Below are 24,722 nucleotides of genomic sequence, written 5' to 3' on the forward strand. Positions count from 1 at the left end.
TGGTATGTGGTGAGGGCGGCGGTGCAGGTTCTGTAAGTGGCAGTGCCCTGCGTGTGTGGACTGGTGCACTAACATAACATAAACATACAGCATCATATGTATTTGAAATGGGCACGTTCACCCGTGGGTATTTTGGTGCTGAATAACAGGTGCTCATTGTTAAACAACTCAATGGTACTCATTTTTCCGACCTCAGAAGGATGAAAGGCTGAGTAAGCCCGCCGGGATTTGAACCTGTGACACGCAGGCCCCAACAGTGGGCACATTAGTCCACTGAGCCACCAGATTCGGCACTATGCCATTGGTTGTGGTACACGAGGCAGTGGGTATTGGTGATCTGTAGGGCACATAGTAGTGTGCTGCTTGCACACCTCTGCTATGCTGAGGTGAACATGTGCAGGGTTTTGTGAAACAGTTGTATGTGCTCCTTCCTGCATCCCATTCATGGTTTTAGGCTCGACTGATATCGTTGCTGCCTCTTTCGGCTTCTTTTTCTTGGGAACCTTCAGCTGTGGACGCAAAACATTGCCAATCCCACAGATCTGACCACAGGAGTATTTGGTCTCACTTCTTTTTATTGGCTGTTTGGGTGTTTCCCTTTGCCTCCTCTGGAATCCACAAGGGGGTATTTTACATCTCATAAGTATACCCTATCATTATAAAGTGACTTGATCATCTCCTCCATGCATGTATACACAAAGTAATCCCTTACTCAGGGCAACGGGAATTATGTAATTGTGTGGTGCGGCCATATTGGTAAAATTATACATTTGCCGCATTTGCCACATAACCCATCATCTAAAGCATAATCTGCAGATTTTAACAAAAAAGGATTTTGTTTGGAGCTCAGGCGGTTCAAAAGTTACTAAAAGTGCACCGGCGCGTGTTTCCACACAATGGGAGACTCTTTGCAAAGCTGGACTGGTCCCCTTCCTGTTGTGCATTGCTACATTTGGGAGTTTTAACTGTTCTTATTGAAGTGCGACCAATGCCCAGAGAGCGTTAACAAGTTTAACAAGACGTCACTGCAGTCTGCCAATGCAGCACCAGCGCAGGAGCAGTGCCGGGAACCGCAGCGCAGGCTCGGGCCACCGGGTTAAGCCTAGGCGCTGTTTACACACAGACTAAGGCCCATTGGAAGAGACCCTGGGAAGGGCGAAAGTAAGTTTTCACATGAATTTCAAATTAATAAGAATTAACCAGTTAAAAAAATAATGTATGCATTTACTGCTTTATCCTACAGGGTTCCTTGCAAGGTAAAATGTCTCAGTGCCGTGTGCCACGAGAAGAGAACTGGCACACTGGTACCGCTACTGGGTGTGGAACTATCAGACATGCTCCAACGGACACTCGCTAAAAATTGTTTTTGTTCATATAGCGTTTTGGACGGCCTTTCTAAGGTTGTAAACAGTATGCATTACTTTAATCCAATCTGATGGAATTCAATACACCGACTCCCGTGGGATGGAAACTAGTTTTCCTTGCAGGGATTTGAATTTATGACTTTCAGATCAATGCAGATGCCAGCGAAGATCGTTAATTCACTGAGCTATCCAGTCGACATGCACAAAATAGATCTGTATATTGGCATATCACGTTATGCCCCGAAGTAGTACTTTCCTTGAATCCCAAAATTCGAAGCGCTTCCAAAAGCCAACCCCTCCCCCCTACCACCACCACCTTTTCTCAGTGTTTAGCGCCTCAAACAGCAGTCCTGGATGATGCAAGTAGCACAAAGTTCAATGCCATTCCTGCCTTTCAGCTCCTTCACCTTGACGAACCCTGGCCGAGTATCCTCACAAGCAGCTTCTGCTTGTTGCACGCACTAATCCCACTTCGAGTTTAAGAGGGGGTTCTCCCATCTGGAGCCAGTTAGAATATAGAAAAAACAAGCATTGGCAAAGCCAATAGGTCTAGATTTTGGGACCTTATAAGTAACCCTGGGCGAAGAACTACGCTCCGTTCGCGGAGTTTCGGCAACTCCGCGCTCCGCGGAGAACGCGAAGTTGTCGATTACTCCGCAAACTGCTGCGTAGCGTAGTTCTCGAGCGCTCAATAGCATTTTCGCGTGCGCGAGGATGCTTGTCGGTAAGATCGAGTTGCCGAACACGCAGAAACTGCAATCTGGCACAGAATAACTCGCAAACACGTTAGTAGTGACCGGAAATAAGGGGACGCGAGCGGGCGGGACAAACCTCATGGGTAACTTCGCGCGCTACACATCCCGAGCATGCAGGCAATCAATCAATCAGGATATTTGTATAGCGCGCTACTCACCCAGAGGGTCTCAAGGCGCTTGGGGGAGGGGGGTCCGCTACTGCTCGAACAGCCATGTCTTGAGTTGCTTCCTGAAGCAGAGGTGGTCTTGGGTCAGGCGGAGGTGGATGGGGAGGGAGTTCCAAGTCTTGGCTGCCAGGTAGGAAAAGGATCTTCCTCCCATGGTGGATCTTCGGATGCGTGGCACGGCGGCGAGGGCGTGGCTGGTCGATCGTAGCTGGCGGGTGGGAGTGTAGAAGGTCAGGCGGTTGTTGAGGTACCTGGGGCCCAGGTCGTGGAGGGCCTTGTGTGCGTGGGTGAGGAGTTGGAACGTGATTCTCTTGCTGACGGGGAGCCAGTGAAGGTCTCTCAGGTGCCCGGAGATGTGGCTGTGTCGGGGGATGTCCAAGATGAGTCGTGCGGAGGCGTTCTGAATGTGTTAGAGTCTTTTCTGGAGTTTGGCTGTGGTTCCGGTATAGAGGGTGTTTCCGTAGTCCAGTCGGCTGGTGACGAGTGCCTGTGTGACCGTCCTCCTGGTTTCAGTGGCGAGCCATCGGAAGATCTTTCGGAGCATGCATAGGATGTTGAAGCATGATGATGAGACGGCGTTGACTTGTCTGGTCATCGAGAGGGAGGAGTCCAGGATGAAGCCCAGGTTGCGTGCGTGGTCCGTTGGTTTGGGTGCGCTGCCCAGGGCAGGGGGCCACCAGGAGTCGTCCCAGGCGGAGGGTGATGATCCAAGGATGAGGACTTCCGTCTTGTCTGAGTTCAGTTTCAGGCGGCTGTTCCTCATCCACTCGACTACGTCTTTCATCCCTTCGTGTAGGTTGGTTCTGGCGGTTCCTAGGTCATTGGTGAGGGAGAGGATCAGCTGGGTGTCGTCGGAGTAGGAGATGATGTTGAGGTTGTGTTGGCGTACGATGGCTGCGAGGGGGCTAATGTAGACGTTGAAGAGGGTGGGGCTGAGTGATGATCCTTGTGGTACGCCGCATATGACTTTGGTGGCCTTGGAGCTGTACAGGGGGAGGCGGACTCTCTGGGTTCTTCCGGTGAGGAACGAGATGATCCACTCCAGTGCCTTCTCTTGGATTCCGATGTTGCTGAGGCGCTGCACTAGGGTGCGGTGGCAGACCGTATCGAATGCTGCGGAGAGGTCCAGGAGGATGAGGGCCGCTGTTTCCCAGTTGTCGAGCAGGGCTCGGATGTAAATGTAAATGTAAATGTAAATGTACAGGAATTTATATAGCGCAAATCACCAAGCGGTGTCTAAGCGCTTGCTTAGGGAACCCGTCCTGGTATTCCCCTGTGAAATAACCCCGGCAGGGTATCCGCAAGGTGAAAGCCAGGCATCCCGCCGCGAGGGGCCGTTGTGGAGATTAAGCAAGCTATTGCCCAGAGTCGCAGAGTGTGAACCCGTGAATCGAGTAGGCACCAGAGCGAGAATTGTCAAGTCCATGGACATTTTTAGGACTCAAGACCCCGCCGAGCCGGGAATTGAACCCTGGTCCCGGGCTGACCTCTGCTTCCAGGTCTGCCTCCTCTAACCAGTGAGCCACACTTCTCCACTTCTCCTTCTCCGGATGTCGTCAGTGGCTGCGATGAGGGCGGTCTCGGTGCTGTGGTTGGCGCGGAAGCCGGACTGCGAGTGGTCGAGGCTGGTTGGGCGAGCGCAATTGGTGATCTACTGTGTGAGGTTGTTGGCTGCTTGGTTGGGGTCCGTTGAGCTGGCGAGAGGGTTCTGGCTCAGTGAAGTGGTGAGCTGGTCGGTGGTGATCTTGTTCCAGTTCCTGCGGGGAACCTGTTGCGGGTGGTGGTGAGTCATGTTCTTTCTGAAGCTGAAGTGGACGCAGCTGTGGTCTGTCCAGTGGAGTCCGGTGGAGTGGCTGAAGGAGATGTACTTGCTGGAGGAGAAGACTGGGTCAAGCGTGTGTCCGGCGTAGTGGGTGGGGGTGTTCACCAGTTGCATGAGTCCGAGGTTGGCGAGGTTGTCCAGCAGGGTGGTGGTGGTGTTGTCGTTGTTGTTCTCCAGGTGGAAGTTGAGGTCCCCTTGGAGGATGTAGTCAGCGGAGGCAAGGGTGTGCGGGCTGATGAAGTCTGCGATGTCTTCGCTGAATTGTGTGCGAGGTCCTGGGGGTCTGTAGATGAGGGTGCCTCTGAGTGTGGTCTTGGGGTCGGTGTGTATCTGGAAGTGAAGACGTTAAGCGGCTGTGAGGGTGTCGTCTGAGTTGGTCGTGATGCGGATAGTGTTCTTGTGGACGATGGCGATGCCTCCTCCTGTCTCGTTGACGCGGTCTCTCCGGGTGATCTTGTATCCGTCCGGGATGGCGACGGCGATGTTGGGCGCTGAGGAGGCGTTCATCCATGTTTCCGTGAGGAAGGCAACGTCTGGAGATGTGATGTCGAGCAGGTTCCAGAGTTCCACGGCGCTCCCGAAGACGAAAAATGGCTCGCAAGCAAGCAACTACGCATGCTCGCGGAGCTATGCGTAGTTGGCGGAGTGCAAGTGCGTCTTCGCGTAGCTCCGCGGAGTGCAGCTACGCGAACTACGCCCAGGCTTACTTATAAGTATTTAGTTATGCAGCACAATATCCTTGGTGCAACAACACCAACCGTTGCATGGCTAAACACTTATAAGGTCTCAAAGGCGAGACCTATTGGCTATGCCAATGCTTGTTTGTTTAGGCATGGGGAGATTAGCCCCCAGATGCATCAAGAACCCATTTTGCTATTCCTTAATAGCGAAAAATAACGATTCGCTATTAAGGAATAGCAAAATGCAATTCATGAAGAAATCACTAAAAAAATTGCGATTTCTTAAAATTCCTTAATTGCGAGTCACAAATTGCGAGTCGCAATCAAGGAATACCTCCCCATTCATTCCTATGGGCCTAGAGGCCCATAGGAATGAATGGGAAGACATTCTCAATTTGCGGATCGCAATTAGCGAATCGCAAATTGAGAATGCGATTTCAAGGGTGCAGGGGTGTCCAAAGGACACCCTGTTGCACCCCTGAAATTGATCTGTGCACATATGTTGCGCACACACAGCCCTTAGGGCATGTGTGTGCGCAACATGAAACTTTGAAAAATGCACTTTAGTGCATTTTTCAAAGTTTTTGCAAATTACCATGAAGTTCAACTTCATGGTAATTTGCGAGCCCTATTAGCGAAATCGCTTTTTAAAAAAAACTTTAATGCATTGTATTTAAGGAATCTCAATTTGAGACTTCTTGAATGCAAGTAATCGAAATTTTGCGATTTCTTAATTTGCGATTTTTGCATTTGGGATGATGCATCCCAAATGCAAAAATACCGGTCGCAAAGGGGCAGATTCTGAGAATCTGCCCATCTCCGAGCGGATTTTACCTTGATGCATCTATGCCTAAGTGATTTGCCCAGTATCACAGGATGTTCAGCGTCATTGCCGAGACTCAAACCCAGTTCCCCAGATTCGAGGTCGACCGCCCTAGCTGTTAGGCAAACTCCTCTCCCCTAAATAAAAGGATAGCTTTTTTTTTTTTTTTTAAAGTGGATACCTAACAGAGTTCGTAATTGCCCTGATCATAATACCTACAAACTGCACATAAAAGGCCTTGATAAAACTACAGGGCTAATTTCAATTGGGTGCATATAGTCACAATTACCACAAACAGGATTTCAAGATGGACGATTTTTGTCATTGTGCTAATAGCCTGACCCTCTACACATTCCAAAAGAGAAAAGGCCTTCTGTACCTAGCCTTGCAAAACCATCCATTTTTTATTAAATGCACACTTAACGCCTTTTAGATAAACTTGCCATTAATGTTAACATCTGAAAATTATCTGGCTTACCTTGGTTTCTGCCTGGAGTTGGGCAATGATGCTGTCTCTGGCATCTACAATATCAGACAAGAGGGGGTAAACACAAGTGTTATGCTAAATATTTGACCTGCCAAAATTACAAACCGATTGCCTTTGTTGATGCTCTAGCACTATTTTTCATTTTGCCTAATATATATACTAATGTACACTATATATCTAAAGTGTGATTTTATGTTACGTTTGACCATAGTTAGTGATGCTCACATTATAGTTATCATAGTTAAAGAGTGTTCATGTTAAGGCAGCCATAATTGATGTAGGCCTCAGTTTAACAACTCATGCTAACGTTTAAAATGCTTTTTTGGCAGCTGTGTGTTATCTCACTCTTTCTCTTGCTTCAGGAGTTATAGTTGTTGCAGTTGTTTCTGTGAGAATTGTTTTATAATGAGAGTTTCACCAAAAGCTGAATAATGAGGTCTCTACATCTGTGCCTCGGGTGGGATGAATGCAATGTACTATCCTGTACGAGGCAGCTCTTGAAGGCCCTGAAGCTGTGTGCTGCCTTCGTGTCAGCCGCGGCCCATGCAGGTAAGAGCGGTGGGACGGAGTGTGGGGAGGATTTCGTGAGACGACAACAAGAGAAAATTTATTATTTATTTAATTTTTCCTCGTGGTTGTCTGTCGAAATCCCCCCCACCTGGCCCTACCACAGGCGCACAACACCCATTGGGCTCACAGGATTTCAGCCCCCCCCCATTGTGCGTGTCAGCTGAGGCGGACACAGCTTTGCGGGCTGGCGACATTCTAATTGCAGCCGCACCCGAGTACTTAACAGGTTTTTAACCCCTTCCATGCTGATGACGGCCCCCAGCCGTCATGCATCACGGTGCTCGTGTGCTGATGACGGCTGGGGGCCGTCATGAACCCGCCCACTCTTAAAAACGGCCGCACAGGCGCAGAATCGCGGCCGCGTCCAAGGGGTTAAAAGACCATTTACTTGTAAATTAGGCTTTTGTTCGGTTTTCACCCCTTCTTACAGTTACTCTGTCTATGGTTGGAAGAATTAGCCCCCCCCCCGAAATATTTCTCAGCCACCCCCGAAATTTGGCTCTAGTTGCCCGCCTGCCCTACCATCCCTCCGTTGTTACCTGCACAGGCCGCGGCTGCTTTGTGTCGATGTCCGGCAAGAGTAAAGCTGCCTTATCGGGAAATGTAGGATTTTGATTGGTCCCCATCTCCATGGGGAATTGTATTTCACTGTATAAACTGTATGTTTAATTGTGCATTGCTCAGCTTGTTAGTTTCAGGTATGCTTTCTCACTTGCTTGAACGTGGATGCCCCTTTCAATGCCCTTGAGACCTGTTACTTACCTTTGCTGCTGCTCAAAGAGCTGGACTCGTGAGCAAATCCTCTCGCATTAACCTAACCGGAGCTTCATTTGCTTCTGCCTTTTAGAGGTTTCACTTGCTGTCACTTACGGCTTAACTTCCCCAACCGCATTGCAATCCTAGGTTTAGCATTAGGGAATTTCCCTTCAGGGGAAACCAAATCTTCCTTGATTTGCATCTGACTGTCTTTAAATAACTTGCCTCTGTATTTGCTATTTTGACTTGCTTTGGATTATAACGAACCACGCTTTATGAGGGGATTATTGATTTACGACTAATCTGAATGTTTTGAGTTTGTACATTTGCTAATCTGCTAATAAACCTTCATGGTTTGCAAATATTGGCCTTTCTGTCGTTATTTTGGCGCCTAATGTGCTTCGCTGTCATTCATGCGCTGATGTTCAGCCTCAATTTGAGACAAAGGTTGTGACACGCGAGTGCAGCTTGCACTCAAATTTACACCAACAATTTGTATGGTGCAAACTCCATCCCATGCTGCTTCACCTTTATGTGCAGAATAACACAAAAGGGGAAGATTTAAACAAATTGCCCAGAATTGCGTTTTTTTTGTCGGTCAATGTTAATGTATACACAAGCCTTGTTTAGCAGCTCAATACATACTGATGAATAGTGTGTTATATTTGCAAAAATATGTGGTAGACAATTCATTATGGATACATGGGATGTCACTGCCTGATGCCAAACCCCTGGATAGGAGGGTGGCGTAAAAGTAAACCTGTGGTAACGCCATGCCTGTCCTGTGTAATTACAAGTAAATCTCCATGGAATGGGGACTAACGACACTCTCCTGGTTTTACCAGGTTGAATTCCACACTATATGCCCCGTACAATGGAGATTAACGCTCACACTTACCACCTGCCATCAGCAGGTGATAAATGTGACCTCGTAGGTAAGTGTGTGCAGGGGTGGACGGGAATAAAGATGGGAGGGTAAGGGATGGAAGGGAAAAATGCACTGGCAGATGAGAGCACGGCGTACTCCCCCCTCGCCCCCCCCCCACTTGCTGTGAAAAAGTTGATGGGTGGGGAGGGGATGGAAGTTTGGCAGCTGCTGACATTTTATTTGCATTTTTTTTATCCAGAAGGTCAATCTGGGTGCAGGAACACCAGGCTAGCGGCGATCCAGTGAAGCAGAATTCCACAAAGGAATTCCACCCTGCCCAACTTGTAATTAGGACCCTAAGAATTCAAGAAATAAAAGAGTTAGCGTTCATCAGGAATGTTAATTCAATAGACATGTTCTGGTCTATTTTAAGGATAAAGAGAAAGGAACATGAAAATGTTGATTCGATAAGATCTACTCAGAAGCTGATGAGAGAAGAACCAGGGTGGATTCCCAAACAGATTCCAGATAAAGTATTCGCTATCAACAGAGAATGATGTCCGTCTCCAGGGTGAATTTCTCCGATTTGATCTGCTTCTACCGAATGGTGGTGTTGGCCACCTTCTAGTAGGTTGTTTGATCCCAATGGTGATTCAAGCCCAGTTTCCAATGTCAGTGCCATGCCTAGGTTTGTGGAGATGCCAGGATGAGAATGAAGGCTGTGTGGCCTTTATGGAGGGCTCTGCATGCTCGATGAAGATCCCACACCCAGTGTTATCTGCGGAGATTCAAGGACTTATGCTCTCTATGGAGAACTCTGGTTTCTCTTAGAGATCCAGGACTCTGCATAACAAGGTGATCCTCGTCACTGCGTCCTCCATAGAGATCCAAGGTCTGATACTTTCTATGGAGGACTCTGGATTGTATATCGTCAATAAAGTCCATATTCTCTTAACACCGTAAATGGAGCATCTACATTCACTATGGAGATCCCAGGCCCCCTATAACACAAGGTGATACCAGGCCCAGTGTTCTCAATGGAGATCCAAGGTCTTAGAGATACTATGGGGCCGATTCACAGAACTAACTTAAGACAAAATCCTAAACTTACTACTTTTTGTATTCACAGAAGGCACTACTTTTTGTATTCACAGAAGGCATTTAGTAATCTTAAATTAGGATTTTGTCTTAAAATGGGATTTTATCTTAAATTAGGATTTTGTCTTAAATTAGGATTTTGTCCTAAATTAGGATTTTGTCTTAAATTAAACTTAGGACAAATTTAAGTTAAACGTAAATTTAATTTAATAAAAAATCATAATTTAAGACAAAATTCTAATTTAGGACAAAATCCTAATTTAAGACAAAATCCTAATTTAGGACAAAATCCTAATTTAGGACAAAATCCTAACTTGGGACAAAATCCTAACTTGGGACAAAATCCTAACTTAAGACTACTAAATGCCTTCTGTGAATACCAAAAGTAGTAACTTTAGGATTTTGTCTTAAGTTAGTTCTGTGAATCAGGCCCACTATTTGTATTTTATTGGGAGATCCTAGGCCCAGTGTTCTCTATTGAGGGCAAAATAATCTCAAGTCCATTATAATATGTATTCACTTACAACACTGGATTGTCTTTGGACACCTTGGGAGCAGATTGGTCATATGAAAAGTACAGTGCCTACTTTAAGTTCCCTTCAGTTGACACAACTAGGCCACACAGGGCTGCAGAATTTAAATACTTGAATGTAACACATTAATATTTTGCCAGCTTCCCTAGGAAATCATGTTCTGATGTTGCAATATTGGAAGGCCACTCAACTGACCCTCGATGTTATTTATGTGAAAAAGCAGTTCACAGTTTTTCGCTCATGTTTTGCAATAATTGTTTCTTCTGAGATAAATTATGTGCACTGTTAGCCAATAAGAGCAGGCGCTATTTTAAAATAATTTGATTGGTGGTGTGCAAGTAACATTTCAGTGCTGCACATTTACGTAATGTCATACTGTGAAAAAAGTGTGCATTCTTTGTCTAAAATATAAAAGATGGGCATTTTGGAATACAAGGGGGCCTTTAGAGATATTCGGTTAGCTGTTAGGAGATCGTTAGATATTTGCGGTTCTTTCTGTATTTTGGCCTATATACTTTTATTATTGTGATGGATTGCAAAAGCCCATCTGTCAATGCTTGTTTAATTTCTTAACAGCCCATTGAAATTTGCATTTATTATAATATTTGGTTTATGTTAATTCCCTTGATTAATCAACTAATGTATGCCTTCTGTATTGATTATTTGGATATTTAAATAAATTAACAGCACTGAGATTAGGGTCTCAAGCCTTTTTGTTAATGCTATTGACTAAATGTACCATACTGGTATTTCTACTTTTACCAGGTCTTAAAACCCATAAACTTAGGTATGTTAGGGTATAGACAAGGGTCATGCATTTCTAAGGAGATGGGGCTTTGGCCTTCTTGCTAGAAAACCCAAAACCTCATCTCCGCATGAAGATCCCAGAACCTCTATTAGCTAAGCAGGTTCCAGGCACTGTCATCTCTTTGCAAATCTCAGAACCTTTTTGCTCAACTCTAGCCCAGTATTCTCTAAGAAGTTCCCAGGCTGTGCATCCACATGAAGATTCCAGGTCCTCCATCCCCTAGAGAAATCAGATCATGTGCCCTATATCAGTGCAGTGTTTAGTGCTGGTGATGTCTCAGAATACGATCCAGGCCATGAATTGGAGGATGCAGGTCTTGGATCTTAAGCAACTTAAGGAAACTCAGGTCCAGCAATCACACCGGGGGGCTCTTTCTTCTCTATGACCCTCTTCGGGCCAATATTCTGTTTATAGGTTGCATAGAGGCAAGAAATGGTGCAGTTGCGCCCTTTACAGTGGAACACCCGTACTTAACCATCCGCCATCTCCCAGTACACTTGCTGAAACCCCTTAAAGAAGGATATCTCTACATTTGGAGTGCAACCTACTATGTTAGTCTCTGTCTTCCATGAATGGCAGAGCCAGTGAGAGGCGGCCTAAACCCTGCTCTTCAGTGTTGTACCAGAGCTGCCAGGCATCGCAACCTCTGTACTCCCAGCTGACCCAGAAAAGGGGAACAAATGTACCCTCTTAAACAGGGCCTTGGCTTCCAAGTGAACTTGTGTTTTAATCAATATAACATGGCATTCTGTCAAATATGAGGCCATACTTTTAAAATGGAAAGCAAAACTATAAGTTCAAGAATGGAATGCAAAATTCAGAAGTGGCTGAAGGTGTTGCGCATGCTCTGGGGCGACCAGGCCTGGACTGGCCATGGTGGACAGCAGGAGTTTTCTTGGTGGCCCAGAAGGGTGGGGGCTGTTTTTTGATTGGTGGGAGCCGTTTTGTTACTGGGGGATGGCTTTGCAGCAGTGCTTCTCACTAGCACCACTCACCCTCTTAACCCCCCAGACCCCCCCGAGGCCGTCCCATCTGAATTGCCAGGGCTGGTTTGTGTTCCCAGTCTATCCCAGTGGGGCGACTACCCAGGTCTTCAGGTTGACATGACTCTGTCCCCTCTCCATACCCAGTTCAGACTTGAGATGTGTGCTCTCCTGCTCCAGCTGCTGGATCCTCAGCTCCTGCTGCTGCTGTTTGTCCTGCACGTCCTGGGCGTCACTGCGCAAAGTCCTATTATCCTGCCGCAGCACCTGGACCTGCAACAATGGGATTAAGGGACACAACTCAGTTGTGTGTTATAAAGTGCAAACTAGCTGAGGAACAATACTGAGGGGTGTAGGACAATACGATACTCATAAAGCAGATGGAAACTGATGAAGTGATGCACATGAATGAGGGGAGTGGGGTCGCGACAAAAGATACTAGACATCAATTACAGACGTAATCATAAACCAGATGGGTAACAGTGGGGCGCCATACATTACTCTCTTACCTGCTGCTTGTTGAGCTCTAGATAATTTTGCAAAGTAGTCAAGAGTGAGTAAAACATGGCCCAGCCAAGAATGATGAAGTGAAAATTGGAAATCAGCTCAGGATTGGATGGTGTTGGAAAGGAATAGTGAGGTGAGAGAGAGGAGGCCGCAAGGTAAGAAAAGGACGCACCGGGAAATAGTCAATGAGGGAGAATAAGATGGCATGTGAAGCCCAGCAGAATGAGGAGTGAAAAGTGTACAAAGAGAGGAAAGTAAGGAAGTAAAAAGTGTATAAAGCGCGCTAATACCGAAGTGCCTTGGTACTAAACAGCAGGAACCTCCAAAAAATGCGTTACGGACCAGGTAGGGTATGGGTCAGCCTACTCTAGTTGGAATCGGAAAAGCCAGGTCTTAAGTTGTTTCCTAAAAGTCAAAGAAGCAGGGAAATGAGCAGGGAGATGCTGAGAAAGGCAGTGTGTGGGGCAGGATGGGGGACCTAAATGTAGGGTAGGCAAGGGCAAGAGGGAAGACAATGTGGGACAGTGTTAGGAGACAGAAGTGAGTATGAAGTTAGGCAGAGGAGGAAACAATTAAAACACAGGTGGAATGAGGACAGGAAGAGAGGGCCACACAGGGAACAGTGGGGGAAGAGAGAGGAAAAAAGGAAGAGATGGTTGTCAGCACAACAGCAAGGCACAGGGAGGAGGGTTTGGAAAGGGTATGTTGTTTTGAGAGAGGTTTCCTAAACGTGGACAAATGGATTGGATAAGGAGTGAAAAGAGTAAAATAGGGGAGGGAGAGAAGAACAAAAGTCAAGAGGAAGGAGAAAAAATGGAAATTAGGGAATGGCTACAAGAGAAATGGGGGGATGGAAGTCATGACCAGAGACTGCACACCGAATAATTCATTATCTATCAGATTGTTTAACATCTTCAGCTTATTTAAGCGCTGCCTGCAATCTTACTCACTTGAGAAAGACCTGAATACTTGATATGGAACTTGTTCATGTGTCCAAGGGCAGGCAGGGGTTTCTGGGCTCACACTGAAACAATCAGAGGTTTTTAATTACTGGTGTCCTGGGGCTTAACCTTACTATTGAATGCAAAAGAGATGACCAAGTAGACCCCTTTAGCACCTGACCACCCACTGGGCAGCTACATCGAGCAGTCCAAGCCATGCTCAGGAAGGCAGTGTAGGGCTAGAGACTTGGAAATCAACAAGGATGAAAGAGCGATAAATGCATTACTGTCCTGCCGGCATCATTGTCCAATGGGGCATGCTTTCTGTACGGCCCGCTGGGAGTGGGCCGGACAGCAACAATAAGATTGCGCTTAACAAATAAAGCCAACAAAAACCTCAGGTAAGTCACGGTAGTGCCAAGACCAGTTCTCAGGTGGCCGCCGCAGGGGTCAGAGTGTTTGTTGCACGTGGTCTAGGGAATAATGTCTTATTTTTCCATATGGGCAAATCACAAAACTCTGCACCCAAGCTGGTTAGGCTTACACCGTTGTACAAGCGAAGCCCTGGAAATATGTGCCTTGTCAATCATGCAACAAACATATAAAATAAGTTAGGGGCAGATGTATCAAGATACCATTTTGCACTTCTCAAATAGCGATTGTTAAGGAATCGCTATTTGAGAAGTGCAAAATGGTATGTATGTAGAATTTCGCTATTTATTAGCGATTCCTTAGAATTCCTTAATTGCGAGTAGCAAATTGCTAATCGCAATTAAGGAATAATTTCCCATTCATTTCTATGGGCCAGGAGGCCCATAGGAATGAATGTAAAATTATACTCAATTTGCGATTAGCAAATAGCTAATCGCAAATTGAGAATTTCAAGGGTGCAAGGGTGTCTTAAGGACACCCTGCTGCACCCCTGAATTTGATATGTGTACGCATATGGCGCACATACATGCCCTAAGGGCATGTATGAGCGTCATATGGCACCTTTGGAATTTCAAAAAAGTGCTTTATGAAAAGAATTCGCAAGTTAGCCCCAACTACAAGTTGATGGTAATTTGCGAATTCTTAGTCAAAAATCGCAACACTGAAATGCTTGATACATTTCAAAAATTAAATCGCAATTTGCCATTTCTTAAAAGCCTCGCAATGTTAAGGAATCGCTAAATTAGCGATTCCTTAATATTGCGAGGCTTTTTGAATGATACATTCCAAATCCCGTTTTTTTTGTCGCAAACACTGCTATTTTCCGAATCGCAGCGTTTGCGACAAAAAAAACGGATGATACATCTGCCCCTTAGTTTCTTCAAAATTAGAAACCGTGCATTTCTTTAACATGCAGCAGCATTGGCACGAGTAAGTCCCACTATAGTATCATTGAAAGTTAAATGAAGATATAAGGGGGTTGGTGAAATAAAATATTTAACACAGTGGGGAAGCCAGTATTAACCACTGGTGTTCTGGCTTCAGTTTTTACAAAGCCGCCACTAAACAGCCATCTATTTGATTGTCATTTTCACTTAAAAGGTTAATGCTTTGTTTTTAACTGTGTGCAGGAGGGTAGAGTGGGAGCAGTAAGCAGAAACCACATGAACGCTCGGCTCGATATGGGCTCGAGGTTCCAGGAGGACCTTGACATCAGCCAGAGCCCGGCACCTGGCTCGAGCTTCAAGTGCTTATTGTTTTATTCATACTTGTAGTCTTTTCTCCTTCTTGAATCTTATTAATGTATCACTTGTATTCTAGCCAGATAATATCTCCACCCTTCTGAAATTCATATATTTAATTATTTATACATTAATTCCAATGTAATTCACGTTATTGTATTACATATTTCTGTAGATTGTCTCTATTGTATTATATTTTGTAAATGCTAATAAAAATTTTCAACAACAAAAAAAAAAAGAAATGATGGCACTGCCAGCGGCCTGTATCTCAGGAATTCACTGTTGTTTAAAAATATATGGAAAAGGTTCTTCATGTGCATCTCTGCGTTATAAGTAAAAAGTGAGGCGTGCTGATGCCCTCTGGGCATTATTAGAATTTTTATTTTGAAAATCCACACACAAAAAAAGAGTCGGTAAAGGGTGGACATTTAAGAGACTAGGGATGTCACGAGAAGGGTGGGTGAAGGGGTAAGCCATACGTTAAGACAGTGGCAGAGACAGCAAGGGGCAAATAATGAGGAGGGCATAAAGTGCAGAGAAACATGAAGGGATGGCCCCCGGTTGGGCGGCAATGGAACAGCAGGAAAGGGGAAAATAAAAGGCAACACGGTGGGAAGAAAAGAACGAAGCGAACCTGGAAAGGGCTGCGAGAAAATAAAGGGGGGGGGGGGGTAAGGGCACGGTATGTGCACCAAAAGACATGTCAGGAATCACTTGAGACCAAATGTCAACCTAACTAACGAAAAAGTTAGAGTTTCACAGCGAGCTTGAGATAAGAACAATAGTAACATCCGCAAACCCATCTTCAGCCATTTCACGGCATCTGCGGAATGGCGGCCATTAAAGGCCGGGTCGGGGCAGGTGTGAGGGCGGATGGGGCAGGTGTGAGGGTGGCGGGGGCAGGTGTGAGGGTGGCGGAGACAGGTGAGGGCGAGAAGGAGGCGGCGACGGCTGCAGCCCTCGGTGCGCTGCGGGCACGGAGACGAGGCCGTGGCCCACCGGGGGAAGGAAGGCTGCAGGGCCACCCATCCTCTGTGCCCACACCGGCAGCCCTTGTAAAGCCCAGGTGTAATAAGAGCCTGTGCCCGGCTCCACTCACCTCTTTCCGCTCGACCTCCACCGCCTTCTCCTGGTCCTGGACTCGCTGCAGCATCCCGGCCTGGGACTCCTCCAGCGACCGCCGCAGGCTCGTCTCCTGGGACAGCAGCTCCTGCAACTGGACACCAAAGCGCCCCGTCAGATCCATGCAGACAAAGAGGGGCCCCGGGGAAAACCAGCGGCAGGGCTGAAACAGGGAGATGCTAAGACGCCAAAACAACAGCAAATCACTGCAAAGAAACAGGTAAGGAAAAGCCTGGGCATCAAAACTGCAGAAGCACCCCGGCCTGGGGGACTTAGGAGAACATAACCCCTCTGTCTGAAAACGACAGACAGACAGACAGATAGAGCTACCTACCCCTGAAACAGAATTCTCCTCCAGAACCTACAAAAAATTCACAGGAGCATCGCACATCTTCGATTTATGAGAAATTTACTGATCACCTCAAAACTGAGGAACCCCTGCCACCCTCACACCTGTGCATTCGCCACAACTCTGCACCCCGCTCTGCCACCCACACACCTGTGCATTCTCTACAACTCTCCACCCCACTCTGCAACCCACACACCTGTGCATTCACCACAACTCTCCACCCCACTCTGCCACCCAGACACCTGTGCATTCTCCACAACTCTGCACCCCGCTCTGCCACCCACTCACCTGTGCATTCTCCACAACTCTCCACCCCACTCTGCCACCCACACACCTGTGCATTCTCCACAACCCATCACCCCACACTGCCACCCACATACCAGTGCATTCTACACACCTCTCCACCCCACTCTGCCACCCACACACTTGTGCAGTCTCCACAACTCTGCACCCCGCTCTGCCACCCACACACCTGTGCATTCTCCACAACTCTGCACCCCGCTCTGCCACCCACACACCTGTGCATTCTCCACAACTCTGCACCCCGCTCTGCCACCCACACACCTGTGCATTCTCCACAACTCTGCACCCCGCTCTGCCACCCACACACCTGTGCATTCGCCACAACTCTCCACCCTGCTTTGCCACCCACACACCTGTGCATTATCCACAATTCTCCATCCACTCTGCCACCCACACACCTGTGCATTCGCCACAACTCTCCACCCCACTCTGCCACCCACACACCTGTGCATTCACCACAACTCTCCACCCCACTCTGCCACCCACACACCTGTGCATTCGCCACAACTCTGCACCCCACTCTGCCACCCACACACCTGTGCATTCGCCACAACTCTGCACCCCGCTCTGCCACCCACACACCTGTGCATTCACCACAACTCTCCACCCCACTCTGCCACCCAGACACCTGTGCATTCTCCACAACTCTGCACCCCGCTCTGCCACCCACTCACCTGTGCATTCTCCACAACTCTCCATCCACTCTACCACCCACACACCTGTGCATTCGCCACAACTCTCCACCCTGCTTTGCCACCCACACACCTGTGCATTATCCACAATTCTCCATCCACTCTGCCACCCACACACCTGCGCATTCTCCACAACTCTGCACCCCGCTCTGCCACCCAGACACCTGTGCATTCTCTACAACTCTCCACCCCACTCTGCAACCCACACACCTGTGCATTCACCACAACTCTCCACCCCGCTCTGCCACCCACACACCTGTGCATTCTCCACAACTCTGCACCCCGCTCTGCCACCCACACACCTGCGCATTGTCCACAACTCTGCACCCCGCTCTGCCACCCACACACCTGTGCATTCTCCACAACTCTGCACCCCGCTCTGCCACCCACACACCTGTGCATTCTCCACAACTCTGCACCCCGCTCTGCCACCCACACACCTGTGCATTCGCCGCAACTCTCCACCCCGCTCTGCCACCCACACACCTGTGCATTCGCCACCCCACTCTGCCACCCACACACCTGTGCATTCTCCACAACTCTGCACCCCGCTCTGCCACCCACACACCTGTGCATTCTCCACAACTCTCCACCACACTCTGCCACCCACACACCTGTGCATTGTCCACAACTCTGCACCCCGCTCTGGCACCCACACACCTGTGCATTCTCCACAACTCTCCACCCCACTCTGCCACCCACACACCTGTGCATTCTCCACAACTCTGCACCCCGCTCTGCCACCCACACACCTGCGCATTGTCCACAACTCTGCACCCCGCTCTGGCACCCACACACCTGTGCATTCTCCACAACTCTCCACCCCACTCTGCCACCCACACACCTGTGCATTCTCCACAACTCTGCACCCCGCTCTGCCACCCACACACCTGCGCATTGTCCACAACTCTGCACCCCGCTCTGCCACCCACACACCTGTGCATTCTCCACAACTCTGCACCCCGCTCTGCCACCCACACACCTGTGCATTCTCCACAACTCTGCACCCCGCTCTGCCACCCACACACCTGTGCATTCTCCGCAACTCTGCACCCCGCTCTGCCACCCACACACCTGTGCATTCGCCGCAACTCTCCACCCCGCTCTGCCACCCACACACCTGTGCATTCGCCACCCCACTCTGCCACCCACACACCTGTGCATTCTCCACAACTCTGCACCCCGCTCTGCCACCCACACACCTGTGCATTCTCCACAACTCTCCACCCCGCTCTGCCACCCACACACCTGTGCATTCGCCACCCCACTCTGCCACCCACACACCTGTGCATTCTCCACAACTCTGCACCCCGCTCTGCCACCCACACACCTGTGCATTCTCCACAACTCTGCACCCCGCTCTGCCACCCACACACCTTTGCATTCTCCACAACTCTGCACCCCGCTCTGCCACCCACACACCTGTGCATTTGCCACAACTCTCCACCCCGCTCTGCCACCCACACACCTGTGCATTCTCCACAACTCTGCACCCCGCTCTGCCACCCACACACCTGTGCATTTGCCACAACTCTCCAACCCGCTCTGCCACCCACACACCTGTGCATTCTCCACCCCACTCTGCCACCCACACACCTGTGCATTCGCCAAAACTCTCCACCCCACTCTGCCACCCACACACCAGTGCATTCTTCACAACTCTCCACCCCGCTCTGCCACCCACACACCTGTGCATTCGCCACAACTCTCCACCCCACTCTGCCACCCACACACCTGTGCATTCGCCACAACTCTCCACCCCACTCTGCCACCCACACACCTGTGCATTCTCCACAACTCTGCACCCCGCTCTGCCACCCACACACCTGTGCATTCTCCACAACTCTGCACCCCGCTCTGCCACCCACACACCTGTGCATTCTCCACAACTCTGCACCCCGCTCTGCCACCCACACACCTGTGCATTTGCCACAACTCTCCACCCCGCTCTGCCACCCACACACCTGTGCATTCTCCACAACTCTGCACCCCGCTCTGCCACCCACACACCTGTGCATTTGCCACAACTCTCCAACCCGCTCTGCCACCCACACACCTGTGCATTCTCCACCCCACTCTGCCACCCACACACCTGTGCATTCGCCACAACTCTCCACCCCACTCTGCCACCCACACACCAGTGCATTCTTCACAACTCTCCACCCCGCTCTGCCACCCACACACCTGTGCATTCTCCACCCCACTCTGCCACCCACACACCTGTGCATTCGCCACAACTCTCCACCCCACTCTGCCACCCACACACCTGTGCATTTGCCACAACTCTCCACCCACTCTGCCACCCACTCACCTGTGCATTCTCCAGAACTCTCCACCCCACTCTGCCACCCACACACCTGTGCATTCGCCACAACTCTCCACCCCACTCTGCCACCCACACACCAGTGCATTCTTCACAACTCTCCACCCCGCTCTGCCACCCACACACCTGTGCATTCTCCACCCCACTCTGCCACCCACACACCTGTGCATTCGCCACAACTCTCCACCCCACTCTGCCACCCACACACCTGTGCATTTGCCACAACTCTCCACCCACTCTGCCACCCACACACCTGTGCATTCTCCACAACTCTGCACCCCGCTCTGCCACCCACACACCTGTGCATTTGCCACAACTCTCCACCCCGCTCTGCCACCCACACACCTGTGCATTCTCCACAACTCTGCACCCCGCTCTGCCACCCACACACCTGTGCATTTGCCACAACTCTCCAACCCGCTCTGCCACCCACACACCTGTGCATTCTCCACCCCACTCTGCCACCCACACACCTGTGCATTCGCCACAACTCTCCACCCCACTCTGCCACCCACACACCAGTGCATTCTTCACAACTCTCCACCCCGCTCTGCCACCCACACACCTGTGCATTCTCCACCCCACTCTGCCACCCACACACCTGTGCATTCGCCACAACTCTCCACCCCACTCTGCCACCCACACACCTGTGCATTTGCCACAACTCTCCACCCACTCTGCCACCCACTCACCTGTGCATTCTCCAGAACTCTCCACCCCACTCTGCCACCCACACACCTGTGCATTCGCCACAACTCTCCACCCCACTCTGCCACCCACACACCAGTGCATTCTTCACAACTCTCCACCCCGCTCTGCCACCCACACACCTGTGCATTCTCCACCCCACTCTGCCACCCACACACCTGTGCATTCGCCACAACTCTCCACCCCACTCTGCCACCCACACACCTGTGCATTTGCCACAACTCTCCACCCACTCTGCCACCCACACACCTGTGCATTTGCCACAACTCTCCACCCACTCTGCCACCCACACACCTGTGCATTCTCCACAACTCTGCACCCCGCTCTGCCACCCAGACACCTGTGCATTCTCTACAACTCTCCACCCCACTCTGCAACCCACACACCTGTGCATTCACCACAACTCTCCACCCCACTCTGCCACCCAGACACCTGTGCATTCTCCACAACTCTGCACCCCGCTCTGCCACCCACTCACCTGTGCATTCTCCACAACTCTCCATCCACTCTACCACCCACACACCTGTGCATTCTCCACAACTCTCCACCCCACTCTGCCACCCACACACCTGTGCATTCTCTACAACTCTCCACCCCACTCTGCCACCCACACACCTGTGCATTCTCCACAACCCATCACCCCACGCTGCCACCCACATACCAGTGCATTCTACACACCTCTCCACCCCACTCTGCCACCCACACACTTGTGCAGTCTCCACAACTCTGCACCCCGCTCTGCCACCCACACACCTGTGCATTCTCCACAACTCTGCACCCCGCTCTGCCACCCACACACCTGTGCATTCTCCACAACTCTGCACCCCGCTCTGCCACCCACACACCTGTGCATTCTCCACAACTCTCCACCCCACTCTGCCACCCACACACCTGTGCATTCTCTACAACTCTCCACCCCACTCTGCCACCCACACACCTGTGCATTCTCCACAACCCATCACCCCACGCTGCCACCCACATACCAGTGCATTCTACACACCTCTCCACCCCACTCTGCCACCCACACACTTGTGCAGTCTCCACAACTCTGCACCCCGCTCTGCCACCCACACACCTGTGCATTCTCCACAACTCTGCACCCCGCTCTGCCACCCACACACCTGTGCATTCTCCACAACTCTGCACCCCGCTCTGCCACCCACACACCTGTGCATTCGCCACAACTCTCCATCCCGCTCTGCCACCCACACACCTGTGCATTCTCCACAACTCTGCACCCCGCTCTGCCACCCACACACCTGTGCATTCTCCACAACTCTCCACCCCACTCTGCCACCCACACACCTGTGCATTCTCTACAACTCTCCACCCCACTCTGCCACCCACACACCTGTGCATTCTCCACAACCCATCACCCCACGCTGCCACCCACATACCAGTGCATTCTACACACCTCTCCACCCCACTCTGCCACCCACACACTTGTGCAGTCTCCACAACTCTGCACCCCGCTCTGCCACCCACACACCTGTGCATTCTCCACAACTCTGCACCCCGCTCTGCCACCCACACACCTGTGCATTCTCCACAACTCTGCACCCCGCTCTGCCACCCACACACCTGTGCATTCGCCACAACTCTCCATCCCGCTCTGCCACCCACACACCTGTGCATTCTCCACCCCACTCTGCCACCCACACACCTGTGCATTCTCCACAACTCTGCACCCCGCTCTGCCACCCACACACCTGTGCATTCTCCACAACTCTGCACCCCGCTCTGCCACCCACACACCTGTGCATTCTCCACAACTCTGCACCCCGCTCTGCCACCCACACACCTGTGCATTCTCCACAACTCTGCACCCCGCTCTGCCACCCACACACCTGTGCATTCGCCACAACTCTCCACCCCACTCTGCCACCCACACACCTGTGCATTCTCTACAACTCTCCACCCCACTCTGCCACCCACACACCTGTGCATTCTCCACAACCCATCACCCCACGCTGCCACCCACATACCAGTGCATTCTACACACCTCTCCACCCCACTCTGCCACCCACACACTTGTGCAGTCTCCACAACTCTGCACCCCGCTCTGCCACCCACACACCTGTGCATTCTCCACAACTCTGCACCCCGCTCTGCCACCCACACACCTGTGCATTCTCCACAACTCTGCACCCCGCTCTGCCACCCACACACCTGTGCATTCGCCACAACTCTCCATCCCGCTCTGCCACCCACACACCTGTGCATTCTCCACCCCACTCTGCCACCCACACACCTGTGCATTCTCCACAACTCTGCACCCCGCTCTGCCACCCACACACCTGTGCATTCTCCACAACTCTGCACCCCGCTCTGCCACCCACACACCTGTGCATTCTCCACAACTCTGCACCCCGCTCTGCCACCCACACACCTGTGCATTCGCCACAACTCTCCATCCCGCTCTGCCACCCACACACCTGTGCATTCTCCACAACTCTGCACCCCGCTCTGCCACCCACACACCTGTGCATTCTCCACAACTCTGCACCCCGCTCTGCCACCCACACACCTGTGCATTCGCCACAACTCTCCACCCCACTCTGCCACCCACACACCTGTGCATTCTCTACAACTCTCCACCCCACTCTGCCACCCACACACCTGTGCATTCTCCACAACCCATCACCCCACGCTGCCACCCACATACCAGTGCATTCTACACACCTCTCCACCCCACTCTGCCACCCACACACTTGTGCAGTCTCCACAACTCTGCACCCCGCTCTGCCACCCACACACCTGTGCATTCTCCACAACTCTGCACCCCGCTCTGCCACCCACACACCTGTGCATTCTCCACAACTCTGCACCCCGCTCTGCCACCCACACACCTGTGCATTCGCCACAACTCTCCATCCCGCTCTGCCACCCACACACCTGTGCATTCTCCACCCCACTCTGCCACCCACACACCTGTGCATTCTCCACAACTCTGCACCCCGCTCTGCCACCCACACACCTGTGCATTCTCCACAACTCTGCACCCCGCTCTGCCACCCACACACCTGTGCATTCTCCACAACTCTGCACCCCGCTCTGCCACCCACACACCTGTGCATTCGCCACAACTCTCCATCCCGCTCTGCCACCCACACACCTGTGCATTCTCCACAACTCTCCACCCCACTCTGCCACCCACACACCTGTGCATTCGCCACAACTCTCCACCCAACTCTGCCACCCACACACCTGTGCATTCTCCACAACTCTGCACCCCGCTCTGCCACCCACACACCTGTGCATTCTCCACAACTCTGCACCCCGCTCTGCCACCCACACACCTGTGCATTCGCCACAACTCTCCACCCCACTCTGCCACCCACACACCTGTGCATTCTCTACAACTCTCCACCCCACTCTGCCACCCACACACCTGTGCATTCTCCACAACCCATCACCCCACGCTGCCACCCACATACCAGTGCATTCTACACACCTCTCCACCCCACTCTGCCACCCACACACTTGTGCAGTCTCCACAACTCTGCACCCCGCTCTGCCACCCACACACCTGTGCATTCTCCACAACTCTGCACCCCGCTCTGCCACCCACACACCTGTGCATTCTCCACAACTCTGCACCCCGCTCTGCCACCCACACACCTGTGCATTCGCCACAACTCTCCATCCCGCTCTGCCACCCACACACCTGTGCATTCTCCACCCCACTCTGCCACCCACACACCTGTGCATTCTCCACAACTCTGCACCCCGCTCTGCCACCCACACACCTGTGCATTCTCCACAACTCTGCACCCCGCTCTGCCACCCACACACCTGTGCATTCTCCACAACTCTGCACCCCGCTCTGCCACCCACACACCTGTGCATTCGCCACAACTCTCCATCCCGCTCTGCCACCCACACACCTGTGCATTCTCCACTAAGCTCCACCCCAATTCATCACCCAGCATCCTGAAATGACCTTAAAGCGAGTTTTCTCCTGTTCATAAAATAAAATCGCAATACAAAATGTCAAACCTAAAATAACACGTGATATTAACTCTTGTCACCCCCTACCTACGTTTGTTTGCCAAGCCAGAGGCTGTGTTTGGCAGGTATGGAAGCTACACAATGTCTCAACAAAAACATGCATGCATAAATTAATGACTCTAAAAAAAGGCGCTGAAATACCATGTTAAAGTTAGATTGTGTGCTTTACAAATGCCATTTAAGAATAAAAGTAAATAACTGTGCATAATATGCTACTATAGCTGGAAACCGAAACTGCAGCTACACACTTACATATAACCCAGGTAGATAAGCAGTGCGAGAGAAACAGCAGCATATTAATTAAACAAGAGAGACAGGTACAGGAGTGAGAACAGAAGACAACAACACAACACCTAGCACGAGAAAATGTACCCAGCTA

General features: G+C 50.6%; 1 protein-coding gene across 1 annotated transcript in view; it reads right to left on the reverse strand.

Annotated features, from left to right (window-relative positions):
• Positions 1 to 24,722, reverse strand: part of CCDC150 (coiled-coil domain containing 150) — a 257,953-nt gene that overhangs the window by 186,423 nt on the left and 46,808 nt on the right. Inside the window, exons 6-8 of the mRNA XM_086944366.1 lie at positions 15,935 to 16,051; positions 11,858 to 11,987; positions 6,090 to 6,133 (exon numbers count right to left, since the gene is read on the reverse strand). Of these exons, the coding sequence (XP_086800492.1) occupies positions 6,090 to 6,133; positions 11,858 to 11,987; positions 15,935 to 16,051 (291 nt within the window). The remainder of the gene's footprint in view (positions 1 to 6,089; positions 6,134 to 11,857; positions 11,988 to 15,934; positions 16,052 to 24,722) is intronic.

The sequence above is a fragment of the Lissotriton vulgaris genome, chromosome 11, assembly GCF_964263255.1.
Source record: "Lissotriton vulgaris chromosome 11, aLisVul1.2, whole genome shotgun sequence".
Classification (NCBI taxonomy): Eukaryota; Metazoa; Chordata; class Amphibia; order Caudata; family Salamandridae; genus Lissotriton; species Lissotriton vulgaris.